The sequence below is a fragment of the Cuculus canorus genome, chromosome 5, assembly GCF_017976375.1.
Source record: "Cuculus canorus isolate bCucCan1 chromosome 5, bCucCan1.pri, whole genome shotgun sequence".
In the NCBI taxonomy this organism is placed as follows: domain Eukaryota; kingdom Metazoa; phylum Chordata; class Aves; order Cuculiformes; family Cuculidae; genus Cuculus; species Cuculus canorus.
In genome coordinates this window covers 39,812,992-39,840,586 of record NC_071405.1, presented here as the reverse complement: position 1 = coordinate 39,840,586, position 27,595 = coordinate 39,812,992, and the positions used below count along the sequence as shown (strand labels likewise).

At 40.6% G+C, this 27,595-nt stretch overlaps 2 protein-coding genes across 3 annotated transcripts in view; one reads left to right on the top strand and one right to left on the bottom strand.

Moving 5' to 3' along the window:
- Window positions 1-844: 844 nt before the first annotated feature.
- Window positions 845-18,138, top strand: KCNJ11 (potassium inwardly rectifying channel subfamily J member 11). The gene has a single exon (XM_054068643.1). It carries the CDS (start codon window positions 1,001-1,003, stop codon window positions 2,192-2,194), a length of 1,194 nt encoding a protein of 397 aa, XP_053924618.1. The 5' UTR covers window positions 845-1,000; the 3' UTR covers window positions 2,195-18,138.
- A 1,822-nt stretch (window positions 18,139-19,960) lies between these two features.
- The window catches only part of NUCB2 (nucleobindin 2), a 31,287-nt gene continuing 23,652 nt past the window's right edge, over window positions 19,961-27,595 (bottom strand). For both annotated transcript variants that reach the window (XM_054067101.1, XM_054067100.1), the window contains 4 exons: window positions 27,128-27,217; window positions 26,363-26,533; window positions 25,953-26,034; window positions 19,961-24,177 (listed from right to left, as the gene is read on the bottom strand). In XM_054067101.1, the coding sequence (XP_053923076.1) occupies window positions 24,065-24,177; window positions 25,953-26,034; window positions 26,363-26,533; window positions 27,128-27,217 (456 nt within the window). In that variant the 3' untranslated portion in view covers window positions 19,961-24,064. The remainder of the gene's footprint in view (window positions 24,178-25,952; window positions 26,035-26,362; window positions 26,534-27,127; window positions 27,218-27,595) is intronic.

The following is a 27,595-nucleotide window of genomic DNA, read 5'->3' as shown; positions in this document are numbered from 1 at the left end:
AACTGATACTACAAACAAGGCTGAGGGAACTAGGGTTTTTTTAGCTTGGAGGAGGCTGAAGGGAGACCTTACTGCTCTCCACAACTACCTGAAAGGAGGTTGTAGAGAGGGAGTTGCTGGTCTCTTCTCCCAAGTGACAGAAAGAGGAGAAACAGCTTCAAGTTGCGCTGGAGAGGTTCAGATTGGACATTAGGAAAAATTTCTTCAGTAAGAGGGTAACCAAGCACTGGCACAGGCTGCCCAGGGAGCTGTGATGGAGTCACTATCCCTGGAGGTATTTGAAGGATGGGCAGATGAATTGCTTAGAGACGATTTAGTAGCGGACAGGTACGGTTGGACTCAATGACCTCAGAGGTCTTTCCCAACCTAGGGATTCTATGATTCTATGTCTATGCTTGACTGCTCTGAGGGCCCTGGGCTGCTGCAAGAACCCTCCTGTGAGGATGCTGGGCTATCACAAGGCCCCTCGACTGCTGTGAGGGTACTGGGCTGCTGCTAGGACCCTGCTTGTTCCTGCTGCACTGGCAGAGGTGCCCGGGGAGGTGGTGGAGTCACCATCCCTGGAGGTATTTAAAAGACAGGTAGGTGAGGTGCTTAAGGATATGGTTTAGTGGCAGATAGGAATGATTGGACTCGATAACCTCAGAGGTCTTCCCCAACCTATGGATTCCATGATTCTATGACATATTTACAGCAGTCAGCTCCGCGAAAAGCGGAATCGCTCACACCAACACCTTCCTCGCGGGGGAGGGGGGGGCGCAGTAAACCCGAGATTAAAAGCTATAGAAACGCAGCAATGTGGGACTCCTCTCCCAACAGCGCCTAAGGCGGTCCCATCTCTCTCCGTGTCGGCGGGGGGGGAGGGGGCAGCGTCGGGACAGCGACACCGAAGCCGGGAGCGGGCGAGCCCGGCCCTGCACGCCGGGGCTCGGCCGCTCCCGGCCCCCGCCTTCGTCTCCACGGGGCGGTGCTGCTGGTCGGAGAGCGGCGGAGGGGAGCCATGCTGTCAAGGAAAGGGATCATCCCCGAGGAGTACGTGCTGACCCGGCTGGCAGAGGATGTGCCGGATCACGCCCGGTACCGGGCACGGGAGAGGCGGGCGCGTTTCGTGGGGAAAAACGGTGCCTGCAACGTGGCTCATAAAAACATCCGGGAGCAAGGACGGTTCCTCCAGGACGTATTCACCACCTTGGTGGACCTCAAGTGGCCGCACACCTTGCTTATCTTCACCATGTCCTTCCTCTGCAGCTGGCTGCTCTTCGGCATGGTTTGGTGGCTCATCGCCTTCGCCCATGGAGACCTGGACCACAGCACACGGCTGCAGCGCGACCCCGGCGAGGCCGCCCCAGGTGCCTTCGTGCCCTGCGTGACCAGCATCCACTCCTTCACCTCCGCCTTCCTCTTCTCCATCGAGGTACAGGTGACCATCGGCTTCGGGGGACGCATGGTGACAGAGGAGTGCGCGGCCGCCATCCTGGTGCTGATCGTGCAGAACATTGTGGGGCTGGTGATCAACGCCATCATGCTGGGCTGCATCTTCATGAAGACCTCACAGGCCCACCGTCGAGCGGAGACCCTCATCTTCAGCAAGCACGCAGTCATCGCCTTGCGGGAGGGCAAGCTCTGCTTCATGCTGCGAGTGGGTGACCTCCGGAAGAGCATGATCATCAGCGCCACCATACGTATGCAGGTGGTGAAGAAGACCGCCAGCCTGGAGGGAGAGGTGGTGCCCCTCAACCAGATCGACATCCAGATGGAGAACCCTGTGGGGGGCAACAGCATCTTCCTCGTCTCCCCACTCATCATCTACCACGTGATAGACAAGAACAGTCCCCTCTATGATATCTCCCCTGTGAACCTTCACCACCACGAGGACCTGGAGATCATCGTCATCTTGGAAGGGGTGGTGGAGACCACCGGCATCACTACTCAAGCCAGAACATCCTACCTGGCAGATGAAATCCTTTGGGGCCAAAGGTTTGTGCCTATCGTGGCAGAGGAAGATGGACGATACTCTGTGGACTACTCTAAATTTGGCAACACAGTGAAAGTGCCCACCCCTTCCTGCACTGCTAGGCAGCTGGAGGAGGACAAGAGCATCATGGACACCATGCCATTGTCCCCTAAAGGCACAATAAGGAAGAGGTCTGTGAAGCTAAAGCCCAAGTTTACCATAAGTGATGAGCCTTCCTGATGCCTTTTGACTAGGAAACTGTTAGGGCTTTGTATTTGAAAGATCTCATAAACTCAAAACACTGAGGTGGCCTCTTTACTTTTTTTTAAATTCAGGTTGGTAGCACAAGGTATGTTCTGGTGTTATTTATTGTGTGATAAATCTAAAGCTAATTATATTTTTTTAAAAGAGTGAGAGATTCCGAGCAGCACTGGAAATAGGAAAATAATGGTCTGCAGCTTTAAATTTCAATTCAAACTGTTCTATTTAATTGCACGATCATTTTGCATTGATTAATCTGCAGGTAATGACATATCTTCTCAAAAAATAAATGTATGTTTATCCTCAGAGATCACAGCATTTAGGATCTTGCAGTGTTCTTAAGTCCGTAGTTTTTAACTGTTTTTTTTTCTAACTTAAACTATATAGCAAAATAGTAATAATTAATAAAGTAGACTGGATTTAACTTATAACAAAAAGGTCAGGCGATGTTATATGTGACACAGGACCATATCTGGAAGTGCCTATGTATTATACACTATTTCTCAAAGAAATTAACTGCCAGATATGCTTCATCCAGATGGTATTGTATGGAGCCACTCCTACCACATGTAATATGAAATGTATTTGAGTATTTACTTCTGTTTATTTTAAAACCCCTTACACTTCTGAAATAAAACATCCAGGAATACAGGTTTTTTGGACTATACATTTCTGATAGTAAGCAATGCTTTGTCTTTAAAAAGAGTAGAAGATAGTATAGGGCTGAAATCAATTATGAAGAGGAAAAAATCTGTATTGCCTGAAAGAAAAGAAGCAGCATCCTGCACACACACAGCGAGATGGCAATAGGACAGGCAGTAAAAAATTAATCTCTCCCGTAGATCAGCATGAATTCGGTTAGATAATCAGTGAATATAAATAGATATTTTGAATGGAAGGGCAGTGCTGAATGCTGAAATTATATCTGCATGCAGCAGGCAAAGTATTTCATTCCTTTCCCCTTTGTAAAAGAAGCCAAGGTTTTCGTGCTTAGGGAAAGGAAAGATGTGTAGGACAGTGTGGTCACTTCTGGGATGCTGTGTCACAAAATATACTCCTGCTGAGGAAACAACCTGACCTTCCTACACTGCCTGTGCCTGCCTTGGTTTTCAGACGCATTCAAGGTCTGGCAAGCATTTATGGCAAACACGGAGGAGCCATGTTCACCTCTCGGCTCCACAGTGACAAAAGGAGCAGTTCCCCTTAGCTCTCTCTGGCAAATCCTCTATCTGGGGATACTAGTAACAATAGCAATTTTATTTCTATGCAGCGTTATTAGGAGATAGCAGTAGTATTAACTACAGTGTGCTATTAATATGGCAAACTGCCACTCAAGTAAAAAAAATAATATTGTCCAAATAAATCTCACATAAGCATTACAGCATTGATCCAAAGCCTTGTTACACATGCTGTGCCGAGAGGCACCAAGTTACTTTCAAACTAAATTATTTAAGGAACTTGTGCTCACAAGATCTCACGTGTTACATAGTTCATGACACCTGAAATGGTTTGTGTTTGTAATAACATTTTAGATTTTTGATGCCTTGTCAGTAAATCAATATGACAAATATTCAAAAGTGTGGTAAAACTTCCATATTGACTATGGAATGTTTTCAGGCATATAGAATAAAATTAAATAATGTTTGGTTAAAATAAAAGGTTGTTTTAAAATGATAAAATAGTAGTTTTCAGGTTTATATATTTCAGTTTTATGGAGACCTGTATCAGCATTATCAGACTGACAGTTAAGAGAATAAATACCTGATCATTTTCCAAATTCCCTATGTACCAACAGTATTCTGTGAACAGCTCTAAAAATGCAGTATGTGTTTCACAATGAAAAGTAGTCAGCGAAGAAAATTCAGAAAAACGTTTTTTCCACTCGTAATCATTAAAATAACCTTTTTAAAAAAATAATTATTAAATACCATTGATGATTAAATTACTTCCGTAAGACTAATTGTCACATTATTTTCTGTCTTTCCATTTTACTGCCTCTTTTCCATCACCTATTGGAAAGGCACTTAAAGTAGAGCTACTTGCATTTTCTAGACTCCTTTGTTCCTTTGAAATTTCAGTGTTTCTTTATTTCTTGTCACAATACCACTGTTCTGTTCTTGTAAGAGGCATAGATAAAATATTTGAGTTAGCTTTCCAGTGACTTGAAATCATTGGCTTCTCAGTAGTCTCCTTAGTGCCTTGTTTCAATATGTAAGATACACCTTAAGGTTCTTGCATAAAACCTTCAGCTCTGGTAGCATTTTAAAGCTCTTGTAAAGGTTTGACCTAAATATGAAGCAATTTCAGTAGCACTACCATGCAACTATTTTCAGAAACCTACGCAAGCCTCTTTTTACCTCAGGGAAATCTGTGCTGCAGAGAGGTAGAAAATTCTTTGTTCACTGTGAGGTAGGAAATGAAAGGTGAGAGGAAACAGCTTGCATTTGCTGGGCTGCTTTGAGGACATCCTTTATGTTACTTTAACAAGAATCTGCCTAATTTTCTGAAGTCTGGCAATAAATAAGCATCATTATGAGAAAGGCAGATTTGTACTATTAAAATCACCATAGTGAATTATTTCAATTAAAGTTTTGGTGATTTTGAATTCCAGGATTCTTGTCATTTTTAATTTTTCTGTTCTTTCACGATTTAAAATATTAAGGAGCATTTCAGAGGCAGAGCCAGGAAGAATAAGTGTATTTATTTTGTACTAGGGATATTACTTCACTGGGAGGATCCTTTCATTTTGCCATTTACAAAGTATTTGGTAACACAAATGTCTTAAATCGTTCCTGAAGTTGTACATAGGCTGACCACCCCCATTCTTTGTAGGAAGGTTCTGAAGAAGGCATCAGTGCTATCATTAGATGTAGAAAAGTCCTTATTCTTGGCAATGAGAAAATGCTGCGTTTTTTGTAGATGAGGTCCAAAGTAAGTGGGTTTTTGAACTTTCTCAACCTACATCTTCTTTTTGGTAGGTGATATCGCTGTTGGGGTATTGCCAAGCAGACGGGGGGAGTGTGGTACGGCTTCTAGCACTACCGCCTCTCCATGTCCTCTGCACAGAAACCAGCGTGAGGGGAGCTGGGGGCTACATGCTCAGGGCTTGCTCTGACTGAGAGGGGGACGTGGACACAAGTGGAAAGCGGTAGGTTTTGTAGCAACCCTCAACTGAATTTAGGGTGTGGTGGAACCACCTGTGTCCATGGGAATTGCCTTTCATGTGCTTCAGAGACTAGAGACCATTGTCAGTTCATACTCATGGTTCATACTGTTTAGTCCACTCAAATTGGAGTTTGTTAAGCTGTTTGGATAGACAGAAGGATTACAGAGCTTACTAATCAGAGACTGGAGAACACTTAGGTTATATTGCCATAGTTTTAAAATACTTCTAGTGACTACTGGTGAGACCATAGCCACAGAGTGTATCAGTTTCATGATGCATTTCCTAATGAAATCAAGTGACATATGTATACAGAATTAGAGAATAACAAGATCTGACTTTGCCTCTTTATCCCCCAAGGCACATGATAAGTGTGGTATTGTAACAGTGTACTTTAGTAGGAAAATCTCCCTGTATAATAGATACAAACCAGAAGTGAACTCAACGGAGTCAGTGTCAAAATTCAGTCTGCCCTGTAATGCGAGACTGCAGGCTGGGCATGATCAGTGTCGATCAATCCAGTGGGTAAATATTGCTGTGTGTTGAGCAAGGTACAAGTCACAACAGAGCCCTGTTGGAAGCAGTGTCAGGAGGGCTTTGTGGTGACTGATTCTTGTGATTAGTTATTTATTAATAGTTAATAATATCAGTCTAATGAATAATTAATAATTGTTTGAAAATTGTATTTGTTTTTTCATGTTTTTCTTCCTCTTCTACTCTTTCTTCGTACATCAGTTTTCCCTACAGGTAATTATTATAGGCCTGCTAGCGCAGATTGCTTTGGTTTTGGATAAAGCACAAAAGTGCTTTGGGAAATCAAATACAAAAATAAAATAGGTATTAGAAACCCAAAAACCTCTGTGAAATTGCCAAGCTTGCAACTTTCACTTTGATTCCTTGTAAAAAGCATAGAAATATTTATTCCTAGGAATTGGATATTGATAAGCTACCATAGATTATTCCCTGTTCATTTTGCAGGTCTCTGCAGAAGGGAAGGTGGTTTAGCTCTTCGTGTTAGGGTTGAGGGAGAAGAGAAAGTTCAAAATCACTGCATTTTATGCTCCTTGGTTATAGTCTCCGCGCACTCAAAGTCATACTGATGTTGCCACTGCAAACAGGCAGGGTCAATGTTCTTTGCACTGCATGTTCCTCTGTGGCCCTGCATTCATCCAGGCCAGTTGCCCCATTCCAAGGTGGACATCTCAAACCGAACAGCCTTGTCCCAAGGTTCCTGGAAGTCAATAGAAAAAAAATCCCACCTCTTGCAGTGGATTTTTGGATCAAAGGATGTAATCTGCCAACATGCTGAAAGCCTGTGCTGCAGCAGAAAGGGATTTAATCAGTGCTGCAGACCTCACTCAAGCAAAGCTGCTGTTTGTGGTGAGAAGACCTTGTGGGAAGGAGGCCTTGGGCAAGCTGGACCAGAGAGAGTGGTGGGGCATGTGCTCAGGGTGGCTGGTGACTGTCTAACTGCCTGTAACAAATGACTCAGTGTACTATTTTTGATTCCGCAACAGGAGAAAGATACATGATACAAACCTCCACACCCCTCAAGGAGAACTATTAAAAGAGCTGAAGACATTCTTGAGAGGCTGCAGATACTGCTGCCTCCGTCCTGCTCCTAGCAAAGCTGGGTGCCCACAGAGGATGGTTTGCTATATGTTTTTTATGGCTTACACCCCTGTTTTAATATATAATGTGACTTTAAAGGATCATGACAGGGAAATGCTTGGTTTAAAGGTAATTTTGTAAAATCAAAACCTGCAGGCCCTCTTCCCCACTTGCCCCTGCAAGCCCTTGTGCCTGCCCGACTTACTGAGTTTAAACGCAGATGGCAACTCTGTAGGAGATTTCTTAATCAGCTCCCTACTGCAAACATGAGCAGTCTTAAATAATGAACTCCACTTGAACTGAGGGGGCTCCAGAGACCTTGTGGTGGTGGTTCTGCAGAAGAACACATCTCCTCTTTCCTCCCCTCACAGGAATTGGAGTCTGCCTTGGCGGGAGGCATTGGGTATCCCACCCCTCCACCCCTGCTGCTGTGAGAGCGGTGGGGCCCTAAGCTGGGGGTAGGGCTGCCACATGCCAGAGAAGAGAAGGCTCTGAGGAGACCTTATAGCGACCTTCCAGCACCTGGAGGGGCTACAAGAAAGCTGGGGAGGGACTTTTTGCAAAGGCTTGTAGTGATAGGACTAGGGGCAATGGGTATAAACTGGAGAGGGGCAGATTTAGACTAGACATAAGGGATAATTTCTTCACAATGAGGGTGGTGAGGCACTGGCACAGGTTGCCCAGGGAAGCTGTGGCTGCCCCATCCCTGGAGGTGTTCAAGGCCAGGCTGGATTGGGCCTTGGGCAGCCTGATCTAGTGAGACATCTCTGCTCATCACAGAGGGGTGGAACTAGATGATCTTTAAGGTCCCTTCCAACCCAAACTATTCTATTATTCTATGCTGTCGCAACAGGTGGGAGCTACCCTTTCCCTTCCTTGGCTGTTCCTTGTTCAGTTGCTATTTTACATGGCAAATACCTGCTTATTGTTTTACCTTTATGTTTTTTCTGCCCAAGTGAAGGTAAGCACAGTGTTTAAAGAGAAGTGTTATTGTTACAATAATGTTATTCCTGAGCAGAGCCGAGGCACAGACATTGACAGGGAGCATCAATATCAGCAACACAAGCCCTCAACTTCAGTGAGCTTTGGGTCAGGACCCCATGTTAAATCCTGAGCCTTTAAATCCAAGAGAGCTTGCCAAGGAGTTCATTAGCACTAGGGTTTTCCCTCTTAGGGCTGGGAACTATTAGGTTAATGGGGTAGGCAGCTGATTGAAATAGTCTCTGATGGTGCCTTTGCTGCAACAGTGATACTGTTCCCCATGTTTTATGCTAAAAGTTTCCTGCATCTCCTGGGAACTTCCTCCTGTGCCTTGTGAGTAAATACCTGGTTTTGTTTCCTTTTGCTCTAGTATACAACAATATTGCCATCGTGTGTATTGTATAATCCTACATGCTAAGGTGTTTGAATGACTTCAATGTTTATGTCATGGTCTGAGATCAGCTTGCCCTGTTTGTCAGCTACCTGGAAGGAGGTTGTAGTGTGATGGGTGTTGATCTCTTCTCCCAGGTAACAAGTGATAGGATGAGAGGCAACAGCCTCAAGTTGTGCCAGAGGAGGTTTATATTGGATATTAGGAGAACTTTCTTCACAGAAAGGGCTATTGAGCACTGGAACAGCCTCTCCAGGGAAGCGATTGACTCACCATCCCTGAGGATCTTTAAAAGACATGTAGATATGGCACTTAGGAAGGCGGTTTAGTGATGGACTTGGCAGTGTTAGGTTTATAGCTGGACTCGATCTTTTCCAACCTAAAAGATTCTGAGTTTAAGTTCTCTCTGTCTCCTGGTGACTGCATACAAGTAACAGGGACAATATTTTCCACAACCTGCCTTTGTCCCATATACATTTTTCCAGTGTTGTTAGATCTTCTTTAGCTTTAAAGCTTAAGGAAAAAAGTTAGCAAGGTAATGCTTCTTTTATAAGATGCATGGAAAATAGCAGTAAGATGAGCAGGAAGATTGGAGTGTTCTTTCAAAATGTATGGATTTTGTTGGAGCAAAGTGCCCAGAGAGCAGCAGAGAGCAGCTTACTTATGTAAAATGATGGTGAATTTTGGCTCTGAGGGTAAAGAGGCTATCCTATACAGCCATCTCCAGCAATGTTATAGAAGGTGACTAGCAGTCTGTGATTGTGCTCATCACTGAATACTCGAGAGTGACTTGTTTTGAAAAACTAATGGCTGACTTTAACTGTGGGGAAAACTCCTGCTTGCTGAGAATGTATATAGAATTCTGGACAATAAACAGATATTTTTCCAAAGGCAGTAATTATCTTTAGAAATACCTCTGTAGGAAGTAGCCATTATTCTCTCACAGATTTTTTTCTATCAGGTGGTGTCTGGACATCCATGGTGGAAATCTTTACACTTAGAATCTGATATTTTTTAGTGATATTTGATCACTCAGTTTGAAAGCTTGTCCTTTCATGTTTCCTTTTTTTAATTGTGGCAAAGTTGTTATGCCTTTATTTGCTTTTTTTTTTCTAATTATTTTGCTCATTACTGTACATAGACTGAAAAGCATGTCACTTTGGTTCTTCTAAGGGAAAAAAAGAAAATAAAAAATTCAGTAGCATGTCATAGCCCTGTGACCCACACTTGTAAATTACAGTACTACTATTCAAGATATTTCAGTGGTACCGCAAGTGTTCCTGCTGTGATGTGCAGACAGATCTTCGCTGAAGAGTCTCTTTCCTTTGCTAAGTAGAACTCTGTCAGGTTTTAAAACGTAGGTTTCCTCAGAAGTTTTATCTTCAGTAGAAAGCTCACATCTGCTCACATGTGATCCCCACATTCTTCACTCTGCTTTTCTGTTTTGCAAGACACACAGGAGATTAAAACGTATCCATCCTCATAGTCCTTATTTTCTAATGCTTCCTCAATTGGGAACAGTCCCTTAAACCAAGTAACTAAATTCACCCTCTTTCTTTTCCTTCAAGATATACAGCACATTCATGCTAGCATTTGAATGTACAGTAATGCATTTTGTCCTCAAAGTGGTAACTGCTTCTTTGCTAGATGGACCAGAATCTTTGTTTTTATTTTTTCAGAGAGAAGAAGGTAAAGGTCTTGGCACCAAAGCCACTCCGTAGATAGATCACATTGGCTAGTGGTTTGTGTTCACCATTAAAACTATATTTTTCACATTTCCCTGATGTTCTGTAACATTAAGTAACATTAAATACCTACCTGAAGAGACTAGTGTAAATATAAGATTCCCTGCCTGCTAGTTCTGCTTCTTTGTACTTGGCCTTTGCAGTCACAATGTGAAACTGTTGAGTGTTCAAAAACCTTCTTTGTATCTCTGTGAACCTCTTCTCTGGATCATCAGAGATCTCTTACTGCCTCCTTCAGGCGACTTCCATTTCACAAAAAGGTCTGTGTTTAATACCTGTTAGTACTACCAACTTCTTTGGCGGTGGTGGACGATATACATCCTGCCAGTTTCTTACCCTCCTACATGCATATTGCTGATCCCAAGCAAACAGTCCTGTAGGAGGTATAGGAGCATGCAGCTGCTGCATAAGCTATCCTGTCACTTCCCGTACCTCCCAGTAACGTTTGCCTGGTGAGGTAAGGATCATGCACGGGAACGATACTATCAGAATTATATTTTTGTTCTGGTTTAAAGCTATTACTTTAAGGGTTCTGTGTGTCTCTGATTTCCAGTCAGAAACAGTTTATTAGCAGCTCTGTAAGGTTCTTCTACAAATTAGGAAGAAATACAATTATTTACAATAAGAGCAAACTTATACCAGTCAATCATAAAGGGAGTTAATGTACCCATAGAAAAATCCACAATCTTGTATAAAAAGTATTTGCCCAATTTACACCAGTCCACAAAATTTTTGTAGTATGTTCTCATTACTCAGTATTCAGTCATCACTGGTTTTCACACTGACTCTCAGAGAAACTATTCCAAAGTATGCTAAACTCAAGAAATATCTTCTTACTGACTTAAAGAAATACGGATGCAGTTCAGAGAATGCCTGACTGAAAGGGTGTGCTGGCACTCATCTGTCATTCATGTTTCTGAAAGAGTTTAAATAAGACAAAAAGTACTGATCATCATTAGTTGAGAAGTTTGATTTGACCCTTAGTGATAGGGGAAAGTTCTTTCAGTTCATTTTTGAAGTTTACTGTGTAGCTGTAGCTCATTCGGTGCGCAACTGTGGGATGGAAAATTGGATATTTTCCACGTTATTCTGACATAGAAATACTTCCTTAAAGATAATCTCCCTTAGCTGAAACTCCAATACCTTTTATAGCTTTTTGGGGTCTCTTACTCCATCATCCAGCCACACTAAAAGAAGCTTGAGTATTTGCACACTAGCATCCAAATTTGAACTAACTTGTAAGAGATAATAAACAATAAGAAAACAATGGAGTTTACCTGCAAGTTTCAGTTGAACGGCTTGTTCTACACAGTATTAAATTGCTGGGTGAAAAAACTCACATCTTACTGTTTTAATATTGTCAGATGCCTTTGGAGAGAACTGCTCATACAAAAATATAATACATTTTCTCCAGTGTTAGTTTTTTATGACTTGGTTGGCTTCATGTAGCTCTGTCTGGTCTTTGTGGCTCTGAGACATACAACTCTTCATGTTGTCAAGTCCAAAATTTGATACGGAAAGTTCAAGACAGACACTGTTATTGACTATGGTTTGTGCAGGAATTTATCTTATCTCAAGACAAGAGGAGACTTTGATAAAGTAAGAGAGAGAGTCTTCCATTAAAAAGATGCTGCAATAAAATGCTCCTAGGACACTAAGACAGGAGTGATTTATTACAGACGAAAGAATTAAGCAGAAAAAAGTATATACCTGCTGTTCTTTGAGTCCTCGGAACCTGAACTCAGTAAGACGCTGCAGTACATACATGCATATTGTATCATACTGCATGTGTTAAAAGAGAGAAGTTTTTCTCTTTGTTAAAGGATGTGGGGGTTTGGGTTTGGTTTTATTTTTAGCAGCACTCATACATTGGTCTTATTCCTGCTATTAATGTGATAGTGATTAAGCACTTGTCTTAAATGGGCTGTTTTCAGCTCATATATATATATAAAAATAATGTTTTCAGCCCATTTATCATTGCTTCCACCAGCTAAATTGTTCTGTTACTTTGCTACAAAAGCAGAGAAAGTTCTACAGTTTGAAGTCAAGTGATTTGAGAAGTACAACCCAGACAAGGGTTTGATGCAAACACTGCTCAAGTCTGAAATCTAAAATACATATTGCTTCCTTGTCACTAGAATTTTACAGCAGGGTAAATAGAAAATTTCATCTCCCTTCTCAACAGCAAGATGTAAAGTTAAATTGCTCCTGTCAGGTATGTTATCTCCTGGAAAGCAAGCTGTTGATGAAGTGGCTGGATTAAACATAACATGATGACAATTTTTGGCTTTTATGTTTTTTTACCATCCACTCTACTTCTAGCAGATTTCATAGTGGGGAATATAAAATTCTTCACTTATTTGAAATAAAAAGCAAAAATCCAACCTTAAATTCAACCTTTGTTTATACCAGTTTGTTGGAACTTTTGTAGAGTGCCTGAGAGTCAAAAATAATGTGCCAAATAAGTGCACTTACTGGAGCACTGAGCTGAGTAGTTCAATAGCCAACTACAGCTAGGGTTTCCTGGGGCTGAATTGTGCTTGCACAGTGACTCATAAGTTATACATTCTTGTCTCAAACAACTCTGTACACCTGAAACAAAATTCCTTTGTCCCCTCAAGATACATTAAATAGTGCTCTCATCAATGTATTATACATTCCTGGAAGCAATAGAAATATCTCCTTTGTGATGGGTTTCTTGGGCTTTGTACATTACTTTGCCAAACATGAATGCTGTAGGTGTTATCTGAAGCATGGATTGCAAGCAGAAGCAGTCACCCAAGTTGTTGGATGTTACCCCATATTATATCCTTCTCCAGTGAGCACTGGATTTGAATATGTTCGGGGCAGAAAACACTTCATACATAGAAAGGCTCGGAGAGATGTTACCATATTTGCTAATGCTAGGTAAGCAGATAAAGGCATGAAAGGAGGTCGAATACCTTGATTTTTTTTGGCTCTTTATAGCCTTGTTGTATGTATATGTTGTTATTTATAAAGAAAATGGAGTATTCAGCCTCAGTGAGGAATGCAATAAGTATGAGAAATAACATTCTTTTGACAGCTTAAACACAATGAGCCTTTAGTCCTCTGAATATGAAAATGTACTTACTTATAACTAGCTACAGGGCTTCTGTAACAAACGTAATATGTAATTATGTATTTTATTATCTTTTCCCTGGCTTATGAAGTTTCTAGTTCCCCCTTGCTAGTCCTCTTCATGGTCTCCAAAACAGCTATGTGAGCACAGTTTTAAAGGTGGTGCACGATGGAGTACAAATGCTTTCCCTGCTGCAGGGGAAACAATACATTTGCTTTCTTGTAAATCATCTGTGTCATCCTATTAAAAAAATTTCCTCGGGAAACTACTTCACAGACTCCAAGAGCTATTCTTTCCCTTTTTAGTTTTGGTTTTGGTTTTTGTTTTTTTTTTTTTTTATGTAAGAGTTTCTTAAAACCTTCTAAGAGATAGTGTCAAGTGTGCTCAAGGGATTAGGGTCCCTGTTCTCCAGGTAGGCAGGAATACAGATGCTCTGGACACTGAAATTCTCAGGCTAGCTCTGTTTCTCCAGCTGAATCTAGACCTCAAGCTAGGTATAGATCTATTTCTGGAACACTATCACGTGTGTTAGTTTGCAAGTACAGTGCTATGTAGGTGTCTCATACTGAAACAAACAATCAGATCTGAGTGGGATTGTTTATTCCTTTTAATACGTTATTAAGATCATTTTTGACGAAGCTTGTGAAATCTTATGAGTAGCAGTACTTTTGTTGCTCCCTAGGTTCAGCCCTCTAAAAACTATTTCTGGCATGTCTATGCATATAAAGCTGGACGTCCAGGACACAGCTGCACTGATCTCACTCCAGAGCAGACTTCCAGCAAGCCTAACTCACGGCAGAGCTAACAGAAATTTAAAGGTAGTGTGTCCACTCCAGATGTTTTCAAGTTGGCTGATGAGGAAAGCATAAATAGGCTGCCCAAAGAACACAGGATAAAAGGGTCACCTAGTAAACTAAGGCAATAGGATTTCCTTGTAGTACCATTTGAATATGTGACATCAGCGGTGAACTGCACTGCATGGGCATGTAAATGGAATTTAGTTTTCTTTACAGTACAGTTTTGTCTTCACCAGGATGAGACCTTCTGGTTTTAGTTCAGCATCTGTGAAGGATCTTTCAGAGCGCTGCTCATCATCTTTATACCTGAAGAGTTTTATACCTTCAGGAAAAAAGGAATGGGCTCTGCAAGTTAAAGTGAGTGACCCCACAGCAGTTGGCACATCTGTTAAACATTGTGCTGCGTCCAGTGCTGGCGGGGCTAAAAAGAAAATCACCAGATTTCTTTAAGTATTATCAATATATGATACAGCACTGCAAGCTGCTGCCTGGGGGTTCTCCTCTCTCCGAGGCGCCGTGAGCCTCGGAGAAACATAAGTTGGAAGCTCATAATGTAGGCAAAAAGAAAAGGATTGGGGAGGGATGGGTTTCACAGTTACAGCCTGTGCAGCTGTGAAATTCCTCTGAAGAAAAACCGAGGATTTGTTCAAAGTGTATTTACTTCTGCAGTTAGAGAGATCTGATGACTGCAACTAGCCAGTTCTTCAGAGTTTAAGCTGCCTTCCGTCAACAGAACTTGCATTCTTTCTGGAAATGGTTTATGTACATCTTACTTAAGATCTATGGAAATGCTCTGCAGCCTCATAGTTCCTGAGGGCCTGTAAGGGAAATAACCAGCTGTTGTAGAACTGAGTTGAGTGGGTAAGACAGCTATCTGGAGAAAATTTACAGAATTACAAAGAGTAATTCTGTTTGAGCACATAGGAGAAACTGTGTGTTCATATGTGAGTGTCTGGGTTAGGAGGAATTACTGTCACAGCTCTGGAGACAAAGAACACCCATCCTTGTAACAGTGAGATGAAAATTTGGGAATCCTGAAGTGGATAACAGTTGCTTTGAAAAATTGTCTTGTTTAACACCAATTGTAGCCCTACCAACTGTAAATCCAGACAGCTACTGTCTTCCAGAAATTAAACCATACACTTGCTGCAAGGCAAAGCAATTTTCTTACCTATGATAATCAGTGGCATTGTCCACTCAAGAGGATGCCACTTAAGAGTGTCATGAATTATTTCAGTGGAAAGCTCTGCCCTGTTGTGCTTGCAAACACTTGGAGAAACATGAACAGTATGCAGAGCCACAAAAGTGCCATTCTCTTCTGTGTGTGCCTGAAACTGAAAAGCTTTCAGATCCTACTGGTCCTTTAGCAGAACTGCCTTCTCTTCTCTTGCAGCATTACATTGTATGTCACTCCATAAAAAAAATTGTACCTTTCTTTCTTGTGGGTACTTCAGATAAAAAGTTTAGTTTTAATGGTTTGGGATGAAAATCCACAATCTAGTGATTCAAAACTGTCTTCCAAATGCTTCATTTCTATGCTTTCTTGGAACACTAGTATATTTTGAGGAACTGTAAGGAAAAAATAGATACATTTGGGTTTCTAGATGCACATTAAATTAAAAAGAGCAAGAAAAAGAAATGAATGCTAATGAATTGTTCTCTTTTCTGCATGAGCGACACACAGTCTGCAGTATGCACGCTATCACGAGGGGCTTGGGATGGTACACAGCTTGCTTCTCCCATGCCCCTGTCCAGGCAGGTGATGCTGTGCCAGAACAGTCTTCTCTGCTGCCCAACATATGCAGGACGTCCTGCATCCCCAAAACGTGGCAGGAGGCCACTCTCTGCATCACTGGGTGGCTTTGCCCCTTCCTTGCCAGCTGTGGGCAGATCCTGTCCGCTCTCTCCAGCAGCGAGAGTGCTGGGAAGCCAGTGGCAGGAGCTGGCCCAGGAGTTTGCCCCAAGTGTTGGACAGACTGCAGCCAGATTCTGGGCAGTGTTGAGGGCAATAGCTCCATTTATACAGCGCAAATGTCTGCCTAAAGTAATCTTAAGTTAGCTTTTATCTTTTTCAAGTCATAAATACGAGTTGGTTTCTCCCTTTACAAAGGTTTAGATGATATACTGGGATAGCGCATAAAAATATTTTGTTGCCTAAAATATGCAATTAAATTCTCTCGACAGAAGAGCTGCAATGTTTCAGCAATGTTGCACTTACAGTCCACCACTGTTGCCAGGTATGTGACTGTATAGACAGCTACACCCAGCCAGCCTCCAAAGTTTCTTCCACATGAATTTGTTTGCAAAAGGGCTATTTAGATGCATAAATTTGTCACAGTTTCCTTTTAATAATGAAGAAACCATATCATCAAGCAGTTGGGAATTACCACTTTGAAGTTCTGCTGATGACGTGTGCGCATCAGGCGTGGGCAGGGTCTCAGGTATTAGCCACTGTCCAAGTCAGACTGCATCTTTGCAGTTAATCCTTTGTGGTAGCGTGCGAATGCATTGCATCTAATCCCAGTGCTGCTTTTTGTTTGTTTCATAACTACTGTGTTGCAGTGTGGTTTTTTGGAGGTTTTGCAGTTGCTTTAGGTTTTTATTTTTGATAAATAAAAACAAACTATGCATATGTGGTGCGAGACTAGTGCAAACCTGGCTTTGTCCTGAGGAGCCTGAGGGGCATTTATGTCATGTCTAGACTGAAAGGAAATAGCATAATGTAAGAAATGGATTCTTGCAGAAGGAAATAACAAATAAGTCCTTTTGAAATATGTCAGCTGTTGTTCAGCTTTGAGGGATCATTCAGTTTTCAACATCCTATTTTATTATGCCCCCATGCTGCTGCTTAATTAGCTCTGAAAAGTGCTCAGTAATCTTTGTCTTAGACTCCCTCCAGTGGAGAAACAGTAAGCAACTTTATGTGCTGATTGGGTGAAGAATCACTGTGTGCTATAGATGTTGCGTCATTTCTCCATGGCAAGGTCTGCACAGTCCATACAATAAACAGGGGATCTGGAACTTCACTCATTGCTACTGAAGTATCTAGTGTCTTTCTGTGACTGCGGAAATTTCTGTACATACAAGTTTGCACAGGACTCTGTTCCATGGCTGAATAACTCATCCAATAGGTAGGCTCTGAATTCATGCAGAGGACTAGCTTGGTATGATGCACTGTGGAGGTGGACCTCAATCGCACTTTCTCCACTGTCACTGGCAGTAGAGAATACAAAAATTGAAGACCTCTTCTCAATGTAGCATTAACAGCAATGATAAGTTTGTGGGAGAGGGTGTGAAATCCGATATTAGAAGTGAAACTCTCGTGTATTGTGTGCACCATCACCTTTTACAAGACAGAAATGGCTCAATGAGCAGTTTGTCAGAAGATACGAGCTGTGAGCTACTATGTGTTAAAGAATTGATTGTATAAGTAAATACAAATTGTTTGCAACAGAGACTGGACAGCAGTCACAGCTGCTTGAATTGATGGAATAGGTGTGACAAATACAGAGGTCAGCTTTGTAGTGTTGCTCTATCCCTTGCATTTGTCACTGAAAAATATATCACTTGAGTACCTGGGAAAGAAATTACTTTCCCTCATTGTTACTGTATCAGGTTGATGCAAAAACAGTTGCTGTTTACATCCTTGTGGACTGTGATGCTTATTTTGGATTAAACTTTCATTTAACTCTGTTCATGTTGCACGCCTGTAAAGCATGAAATCCATTCTACTTACTTCTGGTAATGGTTTTGTTTTCACTGTCTATTCTTTTTTTGATATTATGCTGTCAAATTAAAGATAGGGAAAAAAAGCAAATTCCAAGGGATTTTGTTGTGTGAATTCAAAAGGGGATGTAAACCAGCAGAATCTGCTAGCAATATGGACAAAGCATTTGGCCAGGGGACCATCAATGAATGTAGAGATTGACATTGGTCCCCAAAATTTTGTAACAGAAACGAGAACCTTGATGATCAGAAGGGTGGCAGACATCCTTCTGCAATAGATGACAACCAGTTGAGGGCCAGTATTGAAGTGGACCTACACAACACAGCTTGAAAGGTTGCTGAAGAACTAAACATTGACCATTTAAAAGTTATTTGACATTTCACCAAATTGGAAAATCACGGTTTTGACAAATGGGTGCTGCACGAGCTGAAATAAAATAAAAAATGAAAAATAAAAAATTAAAAAATAATAATAAAAAAATCACTATTGCAAAGTCTCCTCTGTGCTGCTTTTTGCATAACAAAACTGATCAATTTCTTGATGGCATTGTGACAGGAGACAAAAAAATGCATTCTGTAAAACAGCTGACAGTGTTCCATACAGTGGCTGAACCAAGGTGAAACACCAAAACACTTTCCAAAACCAAAGCTGCATCAAAAGAAGGTCATGGCCACTGTTTGGCGGTCAGCAAGTGGAATCTCCCACTACTACTTCTTGAATCCTGGCAAAACCATTACAGCAGAGAAGTTGTGCCAGGAAATCGACAAAATGCACCCAGAACTGCACCATTTATGTCCAGTATTGGTCAATCAAAAAGGACCAGTTCTTCTCCATGACAACATCTGATTACACATGTAACAAAAGACTCTGCAGAAGCGGCACAAACTGGGCTACAAAACTCTGCCAAACCCAGCTTAACAGACCTCTCTTCCACTGATTAACACATTTTTAAGCATCGTGACAGCTTCCTGCAAGGTTTTCTACAACCAAGTAGCAGCTCAAGATGCCTTTGAAGGATTTATCAGTTCCAGGATTGCAGAATTCTGTGCTACTGGTGTAGACTTGTTTCTTGTTGACAAAAATGTATAGATTCTAATGGTTTGCATTTTGATTCATATATTTTATTCTAGGCTGAGATATATTGCTTTAAAATTGATGGCTAAAACCCGCAATTATTTTTGCACCAAGGTAACATTTTACTACACAAGCAAGTATGCAGGCTGTGATTTAGCAGTGTTGGACTGCATAATTATAAGAAATGGTACCATTGGATATAAAGTGATTCCAGCAAGTACAGCTTTTAAGGCATTAGAAAACATCAGGGTAACTGTAGATGGTTTTCATATTTGCTATCTGTGGATGCTTAAAACATTGGACTCAAGCTAGTTCCCAATCTCCCATTATACAAAGAAAAAAGTAAGTCCATTTTGTTGATATGTTTTCAGATAGGACTCTCATTTCATTACCTTGGCACAATTACCTCTCAATTTCAATAAGAAACTGGTATTTGAGGATGTAAGCACATAGTGTTTACAACCTTAGTGACAGCTCCTGGCAGCTGCTGTCTACTGTTGCATAAATTACAAGACTACCCATAGCTCAGAGCTTCACTTTGCAAAATTCCACCATACATCAAATATTTCTCAATCAAGACAGATACTTTTACAAAATGGAAAAGTCTAATAAGTATTAGAGGTGAAGGGGCTGGAGAACAAGTCTTACGAGGAGTGGCTGAGAGAGCTGGGGTTGTTTAGCCTGGAAGAGGCTGAAGGGAGACCTTATTGTTCTCTACAACTACCTGAAAGGAGGTTGTGGAGAGGAGGGAGCTGGCCTCTTCTCCCAGGTGACACGGGACAGGACAAGGGGGAATGGCCTCAAGCTCCGCCAGGGGAGGTTCAGGCTGGACATGAGGAATTTTTCATGGAAAGGGTCATTGGGCATTGGAACAGACTGCCCAGGGAGGTGGCTGGGTCACCTTCCCTGGGGGTGTTTAACAGATGGGTGGATGAGGTGCTGAAGGGCATGGTTTAGGGATTGATAGGAATGGTTGGACTCTATGATCCGGTGGGTCCTTTCCAACCTAGTGATTCTATGATTCTATATGGTAGCACGTCCTGTGGATCTCCCCAAGTGACACATTGCCACAACCATTCTGACACCCTGAAATGGCTGATGCCTGGTTTTCAAGGCAAAATCTGTAAGTAAAGAGAAAACAACCTGCAGCAAAATCTATTACTAAACCTTCGTTGTTTTTAATTTGAACAAGTCAGGGAAGTGTGGGGGGTTGTCAAGGTTTTGTAATGCAGTAGAAGTAGCTTTTTAATTAGTTGATTTTGTATTTTTATGAATACAGAAAACTGAACATTCAAGTACCTAATCAGTGAATAGCTATTGCAGTGAGGAAGCTGGAGCCAGAGAATAACACAAGATACTTACGCAAAAAGGAATTAGTAAAAAGGTATCTTTTTTACGAAAAGAAAGCAAAAATTAAAGGGAAAAGGGGAAGGGCCTCTAAGCAGAAATACAAAGTTGGGCTAATAGACAAGATCTAAACCCACCTCTTTTCCACCTGCTTAAAATAAAACACTTGACATCTTCCACTGTACTGAATTTCAGTTTAATCCAGTTAAAAACTAATCTATACAAAGTATGGAGCGGGGCTTTTTTTTTTTTACATATACTGCACTGAAGGATATGAATTTGTACATCAACCAAATCTTACCCCTCCATCCTCCTACCAAAATCCTAGCCAAGTACAAACCCAAATCTCTACAGCTTTGTCTTGGAACTGGTGTCTGTAAGAAGTTACACACGGATTTCTTGTCATTGCCTCCTAAATGAAAAGCGGAGTACAGGTGAAAGCACTGGTGCCCATGCTATTCCTGTCCTTTATTTATCTGTGATTATAGCTTTCTACTTCCACGCTTAGCTGTAAGCTTAGTTTTATATTTTTTTTTTCAACTTCAAAAAGCTCCTGCAAAATCAGTATCATGGCAGAAACATGCTTCTATTGGGTAATATTTTTTGTCTCTTTTATGGAAGAAAGAATCCAATTAAAAGAAGACATCAGCATAAAACCCAAACACATTAAAAAGCAACACATCAGTTAAATATTTCACGTGTATGCATGACTTCAGCACACTGCATAACCTCTAAGGCAGATGTTCCTCACAGGGAAATAATTCTTAATTAAATCACACTTCAGAAATGATACACAAAAATAGTTTGGTGACTTTATTACACTCAGACAGAGACCTCCTTTAGCCTGGGCCTGAAGGACAATACCCTTCCTCTACAGAGGAAGATAAGATGGACAGCATTGGGTGAACCTTGTTTCATCATAGACCAGATGTAACAGACAATCTTTTGAAAGAACACCCACTCAGTCCTTGCTGTCTATGAGACTCTGAATTGGGTAGATGAGCATGAAGTTGCAATTTGGGCTCTCATCTCAAAAACATCTAGGCAAAAAAATTAAGATGTGTTCAGTAGGAGTTCAATAACTTAAGCGTTATTGAGGACTGAGGCTTTGACTTTCACATAATTTAGGGCAAATAATTGACAGTTTGACTTAACTCTGATTATTTTTAGAGACAAATTGGATGAACAATTCTAAGATTTTAAAAAAACTGCCTGTTTCCAGTTCTAAAAAAAATTAACAGAAAGTCTGTAGTATATTGCTAAACTGCAAAGCTACTACTTAAATTAACACTGATAAGAACAACATTTAGGTATCAGACAGCAATTGAAGGAAAGCTGTGCACCACTTTACACGGAGCGCACCTCAATGGGTAGTTGAAATGCAAAACGAAGAACTTCTGCTAATGCTAATTTACAATGCAATGACAAATGAAAACTCTGGCTTCTCACAGTGGCTTCTCAAACTCTGGCTGCCTCAGAGTCACCACCGACACTCACTACACCGTGGCAAGCAGAACCTGAGTTAAGCACCCAAGTTACGATGGATCTTTACAAAACTCTGGATGTTTCAAAGCAAGTGGTATAATGGAGATCGAATACCTATCTGCAACAGCTGGGAGAGTAAGGATCTTACAATGGAAATATAAGAGGCTCCACTGAAACCAAAGCTTGAGCATCACGTTACAAAGCATACCATTACATATAAGGAGGCAGATGTAGAACGAAAGAATTATTCATATGGTAGAAATGCCTTCACACCAAAGGTTTCAGTCCTTAATTCTCTACAAACATTCCTGACTGTTTGTTTCTGTTTCTTCTCCGTAAACTTTCAGGTGGGATGAAGAGAACATAAGAAAATTCCCCTCACCTTTTTCACAACGTTTGAATAATTCCCCCTTTGTTTCCCTTCTCGCTCCATTACCCATTATCAGGATACAATTCCAAAGCCAGGGCTGTGCACAGAGGAACTCTATTAGTCTTGATGTAGCTGTAACTATGTCTGGAACTCCTAGCAAACAGATGAAGTTGTTGAAAGGTATTTTAGTCTCCTGACAAAGACATAATCAAACCAATGCTGGAATTGCATGGAAATTACAAACAGTGGAGACACTGTTTTTGGAAACTAAATTGTTAGCACCTCGTGTAGAGAACAACAACAACAAAAAGAAAAAAAACAGCAAAAGAAGTCCAATCGTTTGAGTAGTATAAATGAAGGAAATGCGACATGACAACTCTGAAGATGAAACAGATAAAAACTTAATCTGTTCCAGCAGTGACTTCATTTTGTTGTGTGGAGAACAAGAATATGCTCAGGTTTGATGAAAGAAGCCTTAAATATGGAAGAAATATGCCTAGCTTCTATCAATCAGCTCTCCAGAGTGAGAAACTTCCCAAATGTTAATACAAAATGTTAGTAATTGCCTCCTGTCTTTTTTTGACTTTGCCTAAAATATTCTTATTCTGAAAGAAATAGAAAAGTCTTATTCTGAAAGAAACATCTTTCTGTAACAGAGGCTTGCCTCTGTTTCTTTGCTCAAAACCCAAATGACCTGCTTTAATAACATTGTCAACAGCTACCCACAGAACAGGAAGGAAACGCAAAGAGTGCTTGCCAAGGTGTGTGTCTATCAGTTCAAAGCCAGCATTGTACGATCAGAACATCTTGTTTTAAAAAAAAACAAAAACCCAAGCAAAATAAACCCAAACAGGGTTTACACTTCAGGATACTTTGAAATGAATGACAAGAAAGGACTATCACAAAACTTCCTGATGGTATAGTGAAACCCACAGGAAAATCAACTTATTCTTCTAAAATCTTGGCTTACAATATTTGGGACCTATCCTGGTTCAATACCAAAATAATACAATCAAGTAGCACCCCTGTTTTAGGACACTTCAGAAACTTACACCAACTGCTGAGAGACTTTAGTAAGAGTTAATAGCGAGATTCTTAACAAGTCAAAGGTTCATGTGTGAGAAGAGCTTTCTGAAGCACACTGTGCATTTCGAAAAATCTAGTATTATCATAGGAGGTAGGACAATCCGTACAGAAAAAAGACAAAGAGTCTTGTTCTGTTTTGCACAATAATTCCATCAACATAAAAAGCTTACTTACTAATATGCAAAATTTTGAGATCAGCTGGCACCTGATGAAAGAAACAGGGACAAAAGCACTGCCCCAAGAGCCACTCGAGTATTCAACTGCTACAAAGAATTAATCTCAACAAGGAGGATGGTTCAGATCAATACACCAGAAGTACAGTATTCCTTTTGAAGGCTTACAGTGAAATTCTTAGGCTTCTGTAAACGTGAACAATATTCACCATTCCACATAATTCTTTGCTGTGTTTAGATTTTAGAAAGTGCAAATTTTCTGTGATTAAGGATTAGAAGTTTGATTTTTATTTGGTCTTCAAGAAGAAAGGGTTTGGTAGTGCTGGAAATGGTAGGCCTTTACCTATGGTTTTCATTTTGCCACGTTTAGCTTCTCAGCACTTCTGGAAAGAGTTTCTGCATAAAACTAGACCTAACTTGACACTCAGGCCAGTTCCTTGCTTTCTCTCTGAGAAGATTTCTATTCATGCCTAAACACAGAATAACAGACATCTTCTCCCTTTTTGTAAGAGAAGAGTTCCAACAGCTCAGTCTCCTGGCCATAAAAAACTTTACTATTAAGTTTCCTTAATTCCCTCTTCCATTATACCTGCTAAATGATCCCATCGTTAATTCTGACTGATGCACTGGAGAGAAAAATAGTTTAATTTACGATTCAAATCTGATTAATACTATATCTCTAACATTCCAAATGATTTTACAGTTCAGGGAAGAAAGTGGAGAGTTCGTGTTTCACTCTTATTTCCTGGCCCCCACCCCCCCAAATAATAAAGACGCTATAAATTTGAGGCACAAGTGGTTAAGGGTGAACTTCATCAGTTCTAGCAGCTGTTTCTTGGACATGTCCTGGTGGTAAAGGCTGATCACCTCCCGCAGGATGTTTTGGTGCATCTCCAACTTTGTGTTCCCCAGCTGTAAAACAAGAGTAAAGCCATTTATAACTTCTCAATTAAGTTGACTCCCAGTGTGAAGTCTCTAAAGGAAACCTTTTAGTGTAGGGACAATCAAATAAAACCACCTACATTTGGGATTGTAAGTGGAATCAACAATTTTACGTGACTAGCAATTAAATCGGATTGAGATTCCTCAACAGACTCTACTATTACAATAGTCAGAGTTTCCACTTAGATTACTAGTTGTTTCTGTGAAATGTTTTTACTTTGGAAATTGTTCTTCCTGAAATATATCATGTTTTTACAAAACTTTTAATTCTAATACAGGAAGCCTGAAAAAGAAAACAAGAGCAACTGTATTCTATTCTTCTCCGCGTTGACAATATTGAAAACATTATCCCCTTGCCTAGCCTTGAATAATACTAATTTTCATAGTTTGCCGGAGATTTCAGAACTTGCTGCTGCACTTCTGTGACAATCTTTTTTTTCCCTAATTTACCTTTAGTAGCTCCAGTGGCCTACAGAGTAGAAATACTGTCTACCTGCATCTCCTTAACTCCGTGAACGAGTAGTGGCTAGTTCTGGCTAATAAAATCCATTCTATGACACCAAATGACATTGCACACAGTTTTTACATAAAGTAATATATGTATTAAGAACAATATCTCCTACAATATTGCCACTATCAAAAGATGTATCATTAGTCCAATTCCCAAGGCACCTGCTATTACACGTTTTTACTGAAAGTTAGGGGAAGTGAGGCTCTCAAAACTAAGGATCATAAAATGAAATTATGCACAGGCAATTTTGAAGCAAATAGAAGACCTAATTAAACTGGTACCAAAATGTCATTATTTTTCTTCATAGAACAGAGTGGCTGAGGGATAGACTTTCCGACTACCCAACAAAGTGAGCTGTCACCATTGAAGACAGCATTTAAGTTTTGAAGTTCCAGTGCTGGCCCTGCAGGAGCAGTTCAGAGCTTCCAGTGTCAAAAGACTGCCTGGTTGTAGTTCCAGGCCCTATGCTCGAGATGAATGTCAAGAAGTTCTTGAGCTCTACAGATAATGTTAGCAAGGAACATGGAAGCCAATGAAGCCATATTAGTTTCAACCCTTCTAGAGGGGGAGGAAAAGCTAAGTTAGGATGTATAGGAGACCAGAGCCCCTTTGAAGCACAAAAGAAAGATGGACAATGTGTTATGAAGTTCTAATATATAGCTGACCGATTTGTCTCCACCAATGAGCAAATGCAACTATTTATTGTGACACTATCTTCTTCTGAGGGTGTTGAAGCAACTGGTCATTCATACTGTCCAAAACTAACTTGTCATGTCAAGTTATGCCCAACTGCTGGTAAACTGGTGACAGAGAATAGACTCGTGGAAAGCTTTTAAATGCTTTTTTCTGCAGTCTGAGACTGGTAATGCAGCCATAGAACATCAGAAAGACCTGGTCATTTGCATGTCTCAACTATTCTCTGGACGCTCAGAAATCCCGGATACCCTAGATCTCAGTATTTTTAGTCTGACAGGCAGAGTACAATCCTCATTCTCTGCCCATTTGATGCCTTACGTTAGAACTCTGTTATTATACTATGGACTTAAAAACACTGATATTTCAGGAGTACTTTAGAGTTCAATACTTCCCTCTTAAAGACAGTTTAGTGAACTTCTGTACAGAGATCATTAAAATCACATTATACTATCAGCTTCAACAGAAAACATAGTTTTAATGACTTTTACATTGGAGATCTTATTTTAAAGTCTGTGTATCTACACAGAAAGATACATACGAGGTTGGAATTTTAGTTCTCCATCTGGTCCTGCTGGAGGATTTCCTTGCTGTAGTTTCTTTTGTTCCATCTGCTTTACGACCTGGTGAAAAAAAAAATACCACAGTGAAAAATTTAAATCTGTCAACTTTCTCTGACGTGATATCAATGAATAAACGTAAAACAAATTTTGCAGTCATTATGTAAAGGCATTGTTAATGGGTATACTACTCAGCTGAGATGCTTGCATTGTTTGCTATAATCCTAAATACTGGATTATGTTTTGCTGTGGTACCGTTATTTTAGCATTCAGCTGTGACTCATTTGAGAAACCAAGGTAAAGAAATCTCCAGAGTCAAGGATTATCATGTGCCAGTACATATATAAGGTTACGAAAATCAAAAAAACACCTTCAGTTCTCCTAAGTGTACCTGCTGAAGCTCTTGTTTCTGAGCCTGAAGCTGGTCATGCTGCCTCTGTAGCTCTTCTTTCTGCTTCTGAAGATCTTCTGCCTTCTTTCTAAGTTCATCTTCCTGCTGGGAAATGTGACTTTCAAATTCCTTAAGCTCGTCCTCAGTGAAGAGCTGCTGTTGATCTAGTGTCTGCAAGAAAAATACAAATGTGAATACTTAGGCAGGAATGCATATATATATATGTGTGTATATATATATACATATTATCTTCCCACTGAGGTTATTAGCTGAATTGTAGAGTTCACTAACAACCCTCAGAATTTCCATCAAAATACCCAGACACGACACTGTAAAGGGGTACTACACACACTGTAAGAAATGGCAGAGTCTGTTTCTCATATCTTTTTTCATGAAAATTCTATTACAGATTTAGAGGTAGGAGAAAAAAATTCCTCTTGCTTCCAGCTGAGCTCCTATCATGCCTTTAAAGTGATTCATAAACAAAATGTCCACTTCCTATTTGAAAAGCGCGTGAGAAAAGCTCTTCTAGGATCCACAGGGTGGCGCAAGACCCTTTCTGTTTGTGTGCAGACTATACACATTGCATCTGCATTTCATTAGTCTGCTACATTTTGTGCATTACATTTAGCTAAGGTGCTTAACTACACATACACTCCAAAACAGAACTGAAAAAAAGCAAAGGTTAGAGACATGCCATTTGGTTTCCTGGCCAGAGTGATGGTAATAGTATTTTATGTTGCACTTGGAACATGTTTTCATTACCTCCCAGCTATCTGGCTCCAAAAATTCTTTTTTCTCTGTAGCCCGCAGGAACTCTTCCAAAGTCACTAGCCGGTCCTTGTTGATGTCAACCTATTTGAAGCAAAAAATTAAACTCAATGTAAAGGACAGGTTTTGGTGGAGCTAATGTTAAATTTCATTATGCAAATATCTTCACGAATATAATCACTTTGTTTTTAAACTGTCCCATTTTCAAGGGACAGCTCTAAAGCTCATATAGCTTATCAAAAATGGGACTGGAAAGTAAATCCTCATGCTGTAGTTCAAAATTCATTGGCTTTATTGGAAACGTTATTTGTTGTCACAGGCCCAACGCTAACAGTGGCACACAGGATTATTTTGAGAAAAATGTTTTGTAGCTTTCTGGTAGTAATTTTGTAATAGTGAGTCAGAGTAATCTTCACTGCTAGATAGGGAGGTTTTAAACCATCAACCAAAAAAAACCCACAA